Source organism: Rhinoraja longicauda, chromosome 11 (assembly GCF_053455715.1).
Source record: "Rhinoraja longicauda isolate Sanriku21f chromosome 11, sRhiLon1.1, whole genome shotgun sequence".
Classification (NCBI taxonomy): domain Eukaryota; kingdom Metazoa; phylum Chordata; class Chondrichthyes; order Rajiformes; family Arhynchobatidae; genus Rhinoraja; species Rhinoraja longicauda.
Window position 1 is genome coordinate 11,033,107 of NC_135963.1, and position 14,160 is coordinate 11,047,266.

General features: G+C 47.5%; 1 protein-coding gene across 2 annotated transcripts in view; it reads left to right on the forward strand.

Moving 5' to 3' along the window:
- LOC144598035 (very-long-chain enoyl-CoA reductase-like) overlaps positions 1 to 14,160 on the forward strand; it is a 74,595-nt gene that overhangs the window by 51,799 nt on the left and 8,636 nt on the right. For both annotated transcript variants that reach the window (XM_078407908.1, XM_078407907.1), the window contains 4 exons: positions 3,193 to 3,296; positions 6,919 to 7,034; positions 8,157 to 8,262; positions 13,546 to 13,618. In XM_078407908.1, the coding sequence (XP_078264034.1) occupies positions 3,193 to 3,296; positions 6,919 to 7,034; positions 8,157 to 8,262; positions 13,546 to 13,618 (399 nt within the window). The remainder of the gene's footprint in view (positions 1 to 3,192; positions 3,297 to 6,918; positions 7,035 to 8,156; positions 8,263 to 13,545; positions 13,619 to 14,160) is intronic.

Genomic DNA, 14,160 nt, shown 5'->3' on the forward strand with positions numbered 1-14,160 from the left:
CCACAGTTTAAGAATAAGGGGTAGGTCATTTAGAACTGAGATGAGGAAAACCTTTTTCAATCAGAGAGTTGTAAATCTGTGGAATTCTCTGCCTCAAAAGGTAGTGGAGGCCAATTCTCTGAATGCATTCAAGAGAGAGCTGGATAGATCTCTTAAGGATAGCGGAGTCAGGGGGTATGGGGAGAAGGCAGGAACGGGGTACTGATTGAGAATGATCAGTCATGATCACATTGAATGGCGGTGCTGGCTCGAAGGGCCGAATGGCCTCCTCCTGCACCTATTGTCTATTGTGCCCACCACGTTGAGGAGAATGGAAGCTTGTACATCAGCGGGTGCATCATGGTGAGCCGCGAGGATGAACACTCCATATTCCACTTTAAAGATACGCCAACGTTCAGCGAGGTCCCCATCAAACACTAACGGGTCGGGTTTACGAAAAGCACCAGCCATTGCAGGAAAATGGTACAAAAAAACAAACGAAAAAAATTCAGGCAATCAAATGGAGGAGTGGTCGAGAAACTTCTGACACCACGTTTTGTGATCAATCCATTACGAAGTATTCGGTGAACCATAAAACATTTATTAAACCCATGCCGAGTGAGCATTTCCTTGCTTCAGCTAACAGACTAACAGACTAACAACTAACCGAACAAGCAACAAACTAACTCTGTCAGTGACTCCAGTCCTACCTAAATCCTGGACCGGATTACAAGGTGGAATGTGTACCATGCATAGGACATGTGGTGAAGGTTATATAGACAGAGATAAATATGATTGATCTACAACTGCCATACTTTCAGAGTCCCAGCGTCCGCAGTTATTAGATTGTCCTGACTTGAAGACAAGGCAATGCCTGAATTAAGGGCGGCACGGTGGCGCAGCGGTAGAGTTGCTGCCTTACAGCGAATGCAGCGCCGGAGACTCAGGTTAGAAACATAGAAACATAGAAAATAGGTGCAGGAGTAGGCCATTCGGCCCTTCGAGCCTGCACCGCCATTCAATATGATCATGGCTGATCATCCAGCTCAGTAACCTTCTCTCCATACCCCCTGATCCCTTTTAGCCATAAGGGCCACATCTAACTCCCTCTTAAATATAACCAATGAATTGGCCTCAACTACCTTCTGTGGCAGAGAATTCCACAGACTCACCACTCTCTGTGTGAAGAAATGTTCGATCCTGACTGCGGGTGCTGTACTGTACGGAGTTTGTACGTTCTCCCCGTGACCTGCGTGGGTTTTCTCCGATATATTCAGTTTCCTCCCACACTCCAAAGACGTACAGGTTTGTAGGTTAATTGGCTGGGCAAATGTAAAAATTGTCCCCAGTGGGTGTAGGATAGTGTTAATGTGCGGGGATCGCTGGGCGGCGCGGACCCGGTGGGCCGAAGGGCCTGTTTCTGCGTTGTATCTCTAAATCTAAATCTAACAAAATCAATGTCTCTGCCACTTGCACTCCATTTAGTTCACTGAGCTGGGTCAAGAATCCGCTCTCCTTTTCCAAACTGGCGGGAGGACGAGGGGGATTGAATGTGGTGCTTTGCTGACTTACAGTTAACACGCTCTGTTTATCCACCTTAATAGTCCTGGAATCTCAGCAATGCTCACCGGCTAAAGTAACAGCTTGTGGTGTGGCCTGTTTGGCAACCAGTGGACGTGGCAGCCTGATTCACGGAGCTGAAACTAACACTGACTGAGGGGCTGTTCAATCCACCATTCACTGTGTTGGGGCAAAGCTCAGACGTCTCAGGCACTGTGCCAGTGGAACAAGCAACGCACTGGCTCCTCAGCCCCTGGAGCTCCGGCCAAACCCGTGAGAGAAATAGATCACTTTTTGCAATCTCAGGTCATCCCAAAGCTGTTTTATTCATTTTTTTTAGTATCTAGAAATACATGGGCCAAATGCCTCTCTGAAAACATGGATGGCTGCCATTTTTGGTCATCATGGGGTCATAGGTGATAGGATCAGAATTGGGCCATTGGGCCCATCAAGCCTGCTCTACCATTTAATCATGGCTGATCTATCTCTCCCTCCAAACCAACATTCTCCTGCCTTCTCCCCACAACCCCTGACATCCGTCACGACCCTTCCTCCGTACAGTACTTCTCGTACATCTGGGACACTCTAAACTAGATCAAATACTCGAGGAACTTTCTCACTGATACATGCCTGAGCTAATCTATATCCAGGCTGTGTATACATAAATTACCTTATTCACCAGGACAACATTAAAGAAGGAATAGGTGATGGATAGTTTCCAACCCGAAACGCCACATTTTTCCCTTTCTCCAGAGATGCTGCTTGACCCGCTGAGTTACTCCAGCACTTTGTGTCTGTCTTCAACATTAAAACACTGAAGATCATGGAAGACATCCTCATTGAAACAGAACAGCACCCTGTCAACGTCATGATTAGGTTTGTAGGTTAATTGGCTTGGTATAGTAAAAATTGTCCCTTGTGATTCAATGTGATCATGGCTGATCATTCTCAATCAGTACCCTGTTCCTGCCTTCTCCCCATACCCCCTGACTCCGCTATCCCTAAGAGCTCTATCTAGCTCTCTCTTGAATGCATTCAGAGAATTGGCCTCCACTGCCTTCTGAGGCAGAGAATTCCACAGATTCACAACTCTCTGACTGAAAAGGTTTTTCCTCATCTCAGTTCTAAATGGCCTACCCCTTATTCTTAAACTGTGGCCTCTTGTTCTGGACTCCCCCAACATTGGGAACATGTTTCCTGCCTCTAACGTGTCCAACCCCTTAATAATCTTATACGTTTCGATAAGATCCCCTCTCATCCTTCTAAATTCCAGTGTATTTGGCTTGGTATAGTAAAAATTGTCCCTTGTGCAGGATAGTGTCAGTGTGCGGGGATCGCTGGTCGGTACAGACGTGGTGGGCCGAAGGGCCTGTTTCCACGCTGTATCTCTAAACGAAACTAAACATTGTGGCAACTGGAAAACAAAAACATTACAGACGCTGAAAATCTGCAATAAAAATTGGTTTCATTTCACCGGCCGAGTATTTGCGTGATTTTCTGTTTTTGTAACCGTTACAATAAGTGTGGGGGTCTTGCGGTTGGTTTGGGCTCCACGGTTTCTGCTCTGGACTTGAGGTTGTGAACGGATGCTGTTCATCTGCAAGCCCCAAAGTAACCGAGGGTCTGTTACTCTGCTCTTCATTTCTCCCTCAGAGGGAAAATGCGTCAGGGACGAAGAAGTGCTGCAAACCCTCCCAGTTGGCACCACCGCAACCTTCTACTTCAAAGACCTTGGCTCCCAGGTTGGCTGGACGACGGTGAGTCTCACGGCCTTCCTCTGGGGATCGGAGAACTCCCTGGTCTCCTAATCTGAGGAAAGACATTCTTGCCATAGAGGGAGTACAGAGAAGGTTCACCAGATTAATTCCTGGGATGGCAGGACTTTCATATGAAGAAAGACTGGATAGACTCGGCTTGTACTCGCTGGAATTTAGAAGATTGAGGGGGGATCTTATAGAAACTTACAAAATTCTTAAGGGGTTGGAGAGGCTAGATGCAGGAAGATTGTTCCCGATGTTGGGGAAGTCCAGCACAAGGGGTCACAGTTTAAGGATAAGGGGGAAGCCTTTTAGGACCGAGATGAGAACGTTTTTTTTCACACAGAGAGTGGTGAATCTGTGGAATTCTCTGCCACAGAAGGTAGTTGACGCCAGTTAATTGGCTATATTTAAGAGGGAGTTAGATGTGGCCCTTGTGGCTAAAGGGATCAGGGGGTATGGAGAGAAGGCAGGTACGGGATACTGAGTTGGATGATCAGCCATGATCATATTGAATGGCGGTGCAGGCTCGAAGGGCCGAATGGCCTACTCCTGCACCTATTTTCTATGTTTCTATGCTCAGGACCAGTGGCCAGTCACGTGAAGTAGTCACTGTGAAGACACAGTGGTGTGAATGAACAACACATAGAATATAGAGCAGTGCAGCACAGGAACAGGCCTTTCGGAGCACAATGTCTGTGCTCTCATCATTCTGTGTCATAAGGGTACTGGTGGTGTTTATTATTACCACGTGTACCGACACAGTAAGAAGCTTTTGCTTGCACGCTGGCCAATTAAATCAGATAATACCACACAAAAATACGATCAAGCCATACACGAACACGACAAAGAGAACGATATCAGAGAGCAGAAAGTTGTTTTGCAGTACTGTAGAGTTCCAGAGAAAAAGACCAATGTCCGCAATGGAGTAGGTTGGAAGATCAGGACTACACTACAACTTAGAAAGCCAATGGAATGTTGGCCTTCATAACAAGAGGAGTTGAGTATAGGAGCACAGAGGTCCTTCTGCAGTTGTACAGGGCCCTAGTGAGACCGCACCTGGAGTACTGTGTGCAGTTTTGGTCTCCAAATTTGAGGAAGGATATTCTTGCTATTGAGGGCGTGCAGTGTAGGTTTACTAGGTTAATTCCCGGAATGGCGGGACTATCATATGTTGAAAGACTGGAGCGACTAGGCTTGTATACACTGGAATTTAGAAGGATGAGAGGAGATCTTATCGAAACGTATAAGATTATTAAGGGGTTGGACACATTAGAGGCAGGAAACATGTTCCCAATGTTGGGGGAGTCCAGAACAAGGGGCCACAGTTTAAGAATAAGGGGTAGGCCATTTAGAACTGAGATGAGGAAAAACTTTTTCAGTCAGAGAGTTGTGAATCTGTGGAATTCTCTGCCTCAGAAGGCAGTGGAGGCCAATTCTCTGAATGCATTCAAGAGAGAGCTAGATAGAGCTCTTAAGGATAGCGGAGTCAGGGGGGTATGGGGAGAAGGCAGGAACGGGGTACTGATTAAGAATGATCAGCCATGATCACATTGAATGGCGGTGCTGGCTCGAAGGGCCGAATGGCCTCCTCCTGCACCTATTGTCTATTGTCTATTGTCCAACTTATGGAAGCTGTGGCCGTATCTGGTGGTACGTGCTTTCAAGCTTTTGTATCTTCTGGTATTCTGTATCTTCTGAAATACAGTATATGCTTTCGATACTTCAAAAGCTTGAAGGCATGTCATCACCAGACTCAGAAACAGCTTCTTCCCTTCCAATTCTCTCCGCAACCCCAGGGCTACGGAAGATGTGGTGCCGTCCCTCATGAATTAAATAAGTCTGGAGCAAGAATAAAACCCCACCCGTATGAAAAATTGTCAAGCACTTGTCATGAATGGAAATACATTGAGCTTCATTCCTGGCCCAGAATGTGCAGCTAGTGCCTGGGGAGAAAAGAAGAAAGCTAATTATGCTCAAACACTGAAGGTGAAAGTTAATTGCAATTGAGAAAACTCACATAACAGGAGGTATCACAAAATGCTGGAGTAACTCAGCGGATCAGGCAGCATCTCAGGAGAGAAGGAATGGGTGACGTTTCGAGACCCGAAACGTCACCCATTCCTTCTCTCCAGAGATGCTGCCTGACCCGCTGAGTTACTCCAGCATCTTGTGACACCTTCGATTTACTCCAGCATTTTGTGATGCCTTCGATTTGAACCAGCATCTGCAGTTATTTTCCTACACATAACGGGAGGAATGGGTTTGGCGGAGAGTGAGAGTGGAGTGAGGTGGGATGGTGGTTGGGAAGGTCACGACCCTTTGGCAAAGCAGGATTGACCGGGAGGGATCAGGGAAAACTCGCTCCGGTGGAGTCTGCCTGACAGAGTGCCTGGGACATAACACCGTCATAACTTTGCCCGATTCCGCAGAGAAACAGGCACAAGAGCTCCATGTATAAATGCCTACCAGACAGGTGTATAAATTCATAAGAGGAATAGATCGGGTAGATGCACAGAGTCTCTTGCCCAGTGTCGGGGAATCTAGAACCAGAGGACATACAGTATGTTGAAGGTGATGGGGAAAAGATTTAATAGGAATCTGAGGGGTAACTTTTTTCACACAAAGGGCGGTGGGTGTATGGATCAAGCTGCCAGAGGAGGTAGTTGAGGCAGGGAGTATTGAAACAGTTAAGAAATAATTCAGGCACATGAATAGGTTTGGAGGGATGTGGGCTAAATGCAGGCAGGTGGGACTAGTTAAGAACCACACATGACATGTCACAGTGAAATTCTTTGCTCTACGTACCATACAGAGAGTACAATAGACAATAGACAATAGACAATAGGTGCAGGAGGAGGCCATTCGGCCCTTCGAGCCAGCACCGCCATTCAATGTGATCATGGCTGATCACTCTCAATCAGTACCCCGTTCCTGCCTTCTCCCCATACCCCCTGACTCCGCTATCCTTAAGAGCTCTATCCAGCTCTCTCTTGAATGCATTCAGAGAATTGGCCTCCACTGCCTTCTGAGGCAGAGAATTCCACAGATTCACAACTCTCTGACTGAAAAAGTTTTTCCTCATCTCAGTTCTAAATGGCCTACCCCTTATTCTTAAACTGTGGCCCCTTGTTCTGGACTCCCCCAACATTGGGAACATGTTTCCTGCCTCTAACGTGTCCAACCCCTTAATAATCTTATACGTTTCGATAAGATCTCCTCTCATCCTTCTAAATTCCAGTGTATACAAGCCTAGTCGCTCCAATCTTTCAACATATGATAGTCCCGCCATTCCAGGAATTAACCCAGTAAACCTACGCTGCACGCCCTCAATAGCAAAGTACGCAAAGAGTCGCCATGGATATTTATTGTCAGCGGCCTCCCCTCGACCGGCCCCCCTCTGTTCTCGGCGGCACATCCTTGTCCGAACTCCGGCGCTCACCACAGGCCCGTCTTTGGCCACCCACTGCTCTCTTGGACGGCTCTGTGTCTCTCGCCGGGAGCTTCCGACGACCCTCCTGGCTCTCCCATGGCATTCCCCACTCCTCCACTGTCCCACTGCATCATGCGTATCCCATTGCCCTGAGCTGTCAATGACCTAGCCCTTGTGCTTTGATTGTAGGTGTTCCTGACAGAGTACGCAGGTCCCCTCTTCATCTACTTGCTCTTCTATTCCCGCCTGCCTTTTATCTACGAGGAGGAGTATGAATTCAGCACCAGTCCTCACACCGTTGTGCAGTAAGTTTACGGAGCCCGCAATGTTTCTGTGTCTCCGTGGGTGATCGTCTCGGATTCTGCGGAGGGGGTGGAAGGGTCTGTGAGTTTTGGAATTGTTGAACTGAGGAGACTGGCGCTGTTGCATCCAGCAGTGACTGTGTGTTGCCTTTGAGTTTGCGAACGTGTAACAGTTTAGCATGGCATTCCTCACCCTCACACGGGCGGCACGGTGGCGCAGCGGCAGAGTTGCTGCCCTGTAGCGCCAGAGACCCGGGTTGGATCCTGACTGCGGGTGCTGATGTAGGAAGTTTGTACATTCTCACTGTGACCACGCCAGTTACCTCCGGGTGCTCCCACATTCCACAGACTTGCAGGTTTGGAGGTTAATTGGCATCTGTAAATTGTCCCCAGTGTGTGGGATAGAACTAGTTTATGGGTGATCGCTGGTCGGCGTGGACTCAGTAGGCCGAAGGGCCTGTATCCATGTTGTATCTCTGAATTAAACTCTCCCTCTCAGCTAGATCTCACCACACCAACCATCCTTAACCCAGCTCCCCACACTACCCAGTATTCTCCTCCTCCCCCAGCGGTTCAGGTCATTGGGCCCATTAGCAGCACTGTCTGTAGATCGGGCCAAGTAGACACCTCAACTCCTCACCACGTGGAGATGAACATGTGGAGATGTGGACATGAACAAGTTGTTGTGCCGTCACTGTGGGATTTCCCTGCCCCATGCTCATATTGCGGGCTGAAGACGTCCTGGTTGGGTTGCTCCTGGGCCTGGCCAAGCTTGGCATCCGCGAGTCATGGCGCCAGGCGGAAGAGGGCACTGCCCAAGCCAACTGCCGGCCCCTTTTCCGGGGTTACGTCCGTGGCCCGGTGGAAGTAGAGAAGGACCAGGCGCTGTCCAAGGGCACCCTGGGAGATTTCCGGGACCGCTGGGCACCACGGCGGGCTGAATGCATCCTTGACAAGGAGTGTAAGATAGCTGTATAATAGTTTATTGTTTGTCTGGTACTATGGTGGTGGGTTCTGTTTTGGTTTTATCGTATTGTATGTATTATTTTAATATTTGAATAAATGTTTTTGATGAATAATCTTTTTTTTAAATGCTCACATTGCAGTGGTCCTTGTCTCTTCCAGCCTGGCTGGCTTTTGCCATTCTTTCCACTATGTCAAACGGCTGATCGAAACGCTGTTTGTGCATCGATTTTCTCACGGCACAATGCCTCTTCGCAACACCATAAAGGTAAGCACATCCAAGGCCGTTGTTCAGCGATGGACTCTCATAACAACTTGACACAATGCGTTACTCTCTGAATGAATGGATTTGGAAATATAGTATTTGTTTGGGGCATGATTACTGAAGCGACCACCGTCGAAATGACGGAGTGTTGCTTGCAACTAATTTGGTTTAATCACGTTCTACAGACATCATCCTGGAAGGCAGTGGAGGCCAATTCTCTGAATGCATTCAAGAGAGAGCTAGAGAGAGCTCTTAAGGATAGCGGAGTCAGGGGGTATGGGGAGAAGGCAGGAACGGGGTACTGATTGAGAATGATCAGCCATGATCACATTGAATGGTGGTGCTGGCTCGAAGGGCCGAATGGCCTACTCCTGCACCTATTGTCTATTGATATTATCCTGGTTTTGTCGAGGGAAGCAATGTTAGGAACTGCAAGTGCTGCACACTAACGTTTTTGAGAATGAGATTAGCACCACGTCCTATTCAATCAGTGAGACAATTTCGGGAATCTGGAAGAAAATGATACTACTGGAGTCACGACACCAGAGAGTCCACTGTAAGTCCACATTAACGCGCACAGAGTCCACTGTAAGTCCACATTAACACCCAGAGTCCGCTGTAAGTCCACATTAACGCACAGAGAGTCCACTGTAAGTCCACATTAACGCAGAGAGTCCACTGTAAGTCCACATTAACGTGCACAGAGTCCACTGTAAGTCCACATTCATGTGCAGAGTCCATTGTAAGTCCACATTAACGCAGAGAGTCCACTGTAAGTCCACATTAACACCCAGAGTCCACTGTAAGTCCACATTAACGCAGAGAGTCCACTGTAAGTCCACATTAACGTGCAGAGAGTCATATCATATCATATCATATCATATATATACAGCCGGAAACAGGCCCTTTCGGCCCACCAAGTCCGTGCCGCCCAACGATCCCCGTACATTAACACTATCCTACACCCACTAGGGACAATTTTTACATTTACCCAGCCAATTAACCTACATACCTGTACGTCTTTGGAGTGTGGGAGGAAACCGAAGATCTCGGAGAAAACCCACGCAGGTCACGGGGAGAACGTACAAACTCCTTACAGTGCAGCACCCGTAGTCAGGATCGAACCTGAGTCTCCGGCGCTGCAGAGTTAAAGAGGGGGTTATTTTACTCATTTTACTCACTTTGTTCTGATTTCAATGCGACTGAAAGTGCAGGAAATAAGTACAATCGTGCACCAAAGCTCCAGTGTCCAAGGACAATCTTCTCCACACCGTCATGCCTCCTATCTCCAGAAGATAGACACAAAATGCTGGAGTAACTCAGTGGGCCGTTGGTCTGGAGGGAAGGAATGGGTGACGTTTTGGTTCAAGTCCCTTCTTCAGACTCATGTCCCGACTCCTATGTCCAGGTGGGCTTTTCACAGCATGGTCTCGTTGAGCTGGAGCATTTAAGGGTGCTATTGGAAAATACCTCTTCACACAAGGTTTACTTTAGCTTAGTTTAGTTTAGCTTAGTTTAGTTTAGAGATACAGCGCGGAAACAGGCCCTTCGGCCCACTGAGTCTGCGCTGACCGGCGATCCCCGTACACCAGCACTATCCTGCACACTAGGGACAATTTACAATCTTCACCGATGCCAATTAACTTACAAACCTGCACGTCTTTGGAGTGCGGGAAGAAACCGGAGCACCCAGGGGAAAACCCACGCGGTCATGGGGAGAACGCACAGACTCCGTACAGACAGCACCCTGAGTCAGGATCGAACCTGCGTCTCTGGCGCTGTAAGGCAGTAACACTACTACTGCGCCACCGTGCCACCCTTTATGGCCTTCAGTGCACAAAGTCCATGCTAAATGAATGATAAATTCATCTCTTCTGCCTGCACATGATCCATATCCCTTCATTCCTTGCACAGAATGGACAAAATTTGGAATCCACTCCCCCAAAATCCATTGGGTTAATTGGATTTGTGGTTGATAGATTTTGGTGAGGGAAAGGTGTAAAGAATCACGGAGAGAAGGCGGGACATGGAGTTAAAGCACAGATCTGCTAGGGGTTGTTGATGGTGGTCTGGGTTAATGGAATTGAATGATCTACTATTCCAACAATCTGTGAGAACAGACCTCAGAGACAAATGGTTAGTTCCCATTGACAAAAGAGTTTCAACAAGCCTTTAGTTACACCACAGCCAACCAATCTCATGGCAACTAAAGAAACCATTGAACCACTGAGGTAATGCTTATTATAAATAACCTCTGTTGGTAGGGTACACTCCATGCCTTCTTGGCAAGTGGAAACAACTTAAGGCAGAAATGTGTAGGAATGAACTGCAGATGCTGGTTTAAATCGAAGGTAGACATAAAATGCTGGAGTAACTCAGCGGGACAGGCAGCATCTCTGGAGAGAAGGAATGGGTGAGGCTTCGGGTCGAGACCCTTCTTCAGACTGATCAGTCTGAAGAAGGGTCTCGACCCGAAATGTCACCCATTCCTTCTCTCCAGAGATGCTGCCTGTCCCGCTGAGTTACTCCAGCATTTTGTGTCTACCAAAAGGCAGAAATGTCCTGATCCACTTGAACGGATTATCTACAGTGTAGGGTCAGCAAAGCAGAAATAGTCCACAGTGTGCAAGTGAGGCAGATACACCACTACTCATCCGGGTTACTAAGACCACCAGGTTTGTTAGACAGTCCAGCAGCACATCCCCCTTGAGTTTATTGACACACATTGTTTCAACACTTTTCCTTGAATTAAAATAGTCTCAGGGTGTAATCAAAGAGTCATACAGTGGAAACAGGCCATTCAGCCCAACTTCCCCATGCCAACCAATATGCCCCATCAACTCTAGTCCCACCTGCCTCAATTGGCCCATATTCCTCTAAACCTATCCTATCCATGTACCAGTCTAAATGTTTCTTAAATGTTGCGATACTACCTGCCTCAACTACCTCCTCAAGCGTACACCCACTATTCTTTGTGTAAAAAAGTTACCCCTCACGTTCTTATCAAATCTTTCCCTCTCACCTTAAACCTATGTCCTCTGCTTCTCGATTCCCCTACTCTGGGCAAAAGACTCTGTGCATCTGCCTGACCTATTCCCGTCATGATTTTGTGCACCTCTATAAGATCACCCCTCATCCTCCTGCACTCCAAGGAATAGAGTCCCAGCCTACTCATCCTCTCCCTCTAGCTCAAGCCCATGAGTCCTGGCAACATCTTCGTAAATCTTCTCTGCCACCCCTTCCAGCTTGACACCATGTTTCCTATAACATGGTGACCAAAACTGAACACAATACTCTAAGTGTGGCCTTACCAATGTCTTATATAACTGCAACATGACCTCCCAACTCTATACTCAATACTCTGTCTGAGGAAGGCCAAATACGCTGACTGATGAAGGCCAAAGTCCGATCAGTCTCCTACATGCAGATGATACATTAGCAAATTTGCAGATGATACTAAGTTGGGGGGTAGTGTGAATTGTGAGGAAGATGCAATAACGCTGCAGGGTGACTTGGACAGGTTGTGTGAGTGGGCGGATACATGGCAGATGCAGTTTAATGTAGGTAAGTGTGAGGTTATTCACTTTGGAAGTAAGAATAGAAAGGCAGATTATTATCTGAATGGTGTCAAGTTAGGAGGAGGGGGAGTTCAACGAGATCTGGGTGTCCTAGTGCATCAGTCAATGAAAGGAAGCATGCAGGTTCAGCAGGCAGTGAAGAAAGCCAATGGAATGTTGGCCTTCGTAACAAGAGGAGTTGAGTATAGGAGCAAAGAGGTCCTTCTACAGTTGTACCGGGCCCTGGTGAGACCGCACCTGGAGTACTGTGTGCAGTTTTGGTCTCCAAATTTGAGGAAGGATATTCTTGCTATGGAGGGCGTGCAGCGTAGGTTCACTAGGTTAATTCCCGGAATGGCGGGACTGTCGTATGTTGAAAGGCTGGAGCGATTGGGCTTGTATACACTGGAATTTAGAAGGATGAGGGGGGATCTTATTGAAACATATAAGATAATTAGGGGATTGGACACATTAGAGGCAGATAACATGTTCCCAAATGTTGGGGGAGTCCAGAACAAGGGGCCACAGTTTGAGAATAAGGGGTAGGCCATTTAGAACGGAGATGAGGAAGAACTTTTTCAGTCAGAGGGTGGTGAAGGTGTGGAATTCTCTGCCTCAGAAGGCAGTGGAGGCCAGTTCGTTGGATGCTTTCAAGAGAGAGCTGGATAGAGCTCTTAAGGATAGCGGAGTGAGGGGGTATGGGGAGAAGGCAGGAACGGGGTACTGATTGAGAGTGATCAGCCATGATCGCATTGAATGGCGGTGCTGGCTCGAAGGGCTGAATGGCCTACTCCTGCACCTATTGTCTATTGTCTATTGTCTATTGTCTATTCTGAGGAGCAAAGTCCTAGCCTGCACAACCTCCCCCTATAGCTCAGTCTCGAGTCTTGACAACATCCTCGTAAATCTTCTAGCATTCTTCCCTATGGCTGGGGTGACCAAAACTGAGCATAATTCCCCAACTGGCATTATGCTGTGTTAAAAGGCGTCCGAAATGTGGCCTCATCAACATCTTATATAACTGCAACATGACCTCCAAATTCTAAACTCAATACTCTGACTGATGTTATAGTAACAAAAAATCACAATGGAAGATAAGAAATTTAAAGCCTCCCATACAGGTTGTTTCACATGAATGAGCAGGATAGATGGTTGGGTTATTCACAATCTCTGTAGCAGAAATGTAAAAAAAACCCCTCTTAAATCTATTTAATTGAAGATAAAGCTGGATGAAAGGACTTTGTGATCTCAGGAACACCGGTTTGTGCGAAAGTTGGCTGCATTCGGGTGACCTGTTGCTGCCTGAGGGGGGATCTAATAGAAACATATAAAATTCTTAAGGGGTTGGAGAGGCTAGATGCGGGAAAATTGTTCCCGATGTTGGGGGAGTCCAGAACCAGGGGTCACAGCTTAAGGATAAGGGGGAAGTCTTTAAGGACCGAGATGAGAAAACATTTCTTCACACAGAGAGTGGTGAGTCTGTGGAATTCTCTGCCACAGAAGGTAGTTGAGGCCAGTTCATTGGCTATATTTAAGAGGGAGTTAGATGTGGCCCTTTTTGCTAAAGGGATCAGGGGGTACGGAGAGAAGGCAGGTACAGGCTACTGAGCTGGATGATCAGCCATGATCATATTGAATGGCGGTGCAGGCTCGAAGGGCCGAATGGCCTACTCCTGCACCTATTTTCTATGTTTCTATGATACTTGACTCACATCCTTTGTCTCTGCAGAACTGTTTCTATTATTGGGGTTTTACAGCATGGCTGGCTTATTTCATCAACCATCCTCTCTACACACCTCCCTGTAAGTAACAGGATGTTAACACCGAACACAGATCAGTGCCGCACAGGAACAGGACTTCCGTTGAACAATGTCCAATGCCGTGCATGATAAACTAATCTCCTCTGCCTTCCCATGATCCATATCCCTCCATTCCTTGCACATCCATGTGCCTATCCAAAAGCCTCATAAAAACCACTCTCCTATCTGCTTCTACCGCCACTTGCAGCAGCATGTTTCAGACACCCACCACCCTCTGTGTAAAACAAACCTGCCCCATGCATCTCCGTTAAACATTGGCCCTCTCACTTTAAAACTATGCTCTTTAGTCCTTGACAATTCCATGCTCGGAAAAAGAGTCTGTCTACGCTGTCTATGCCTCTCATCACTTTACGCACTTCTGTCAGGATCCACGTCCCAATGGTTCGATGGTCCATTATTTGTCACCTGTGAGACTGCACCGTGAAACACATGCAGGCGCCGCCATGTTTTGGCGCCATTTCCACAAGTCCAAAGTCCGGCCCTCCCGCCTGCTCGGTCTACTGGAGCAGTTCCCCATCCTGGTA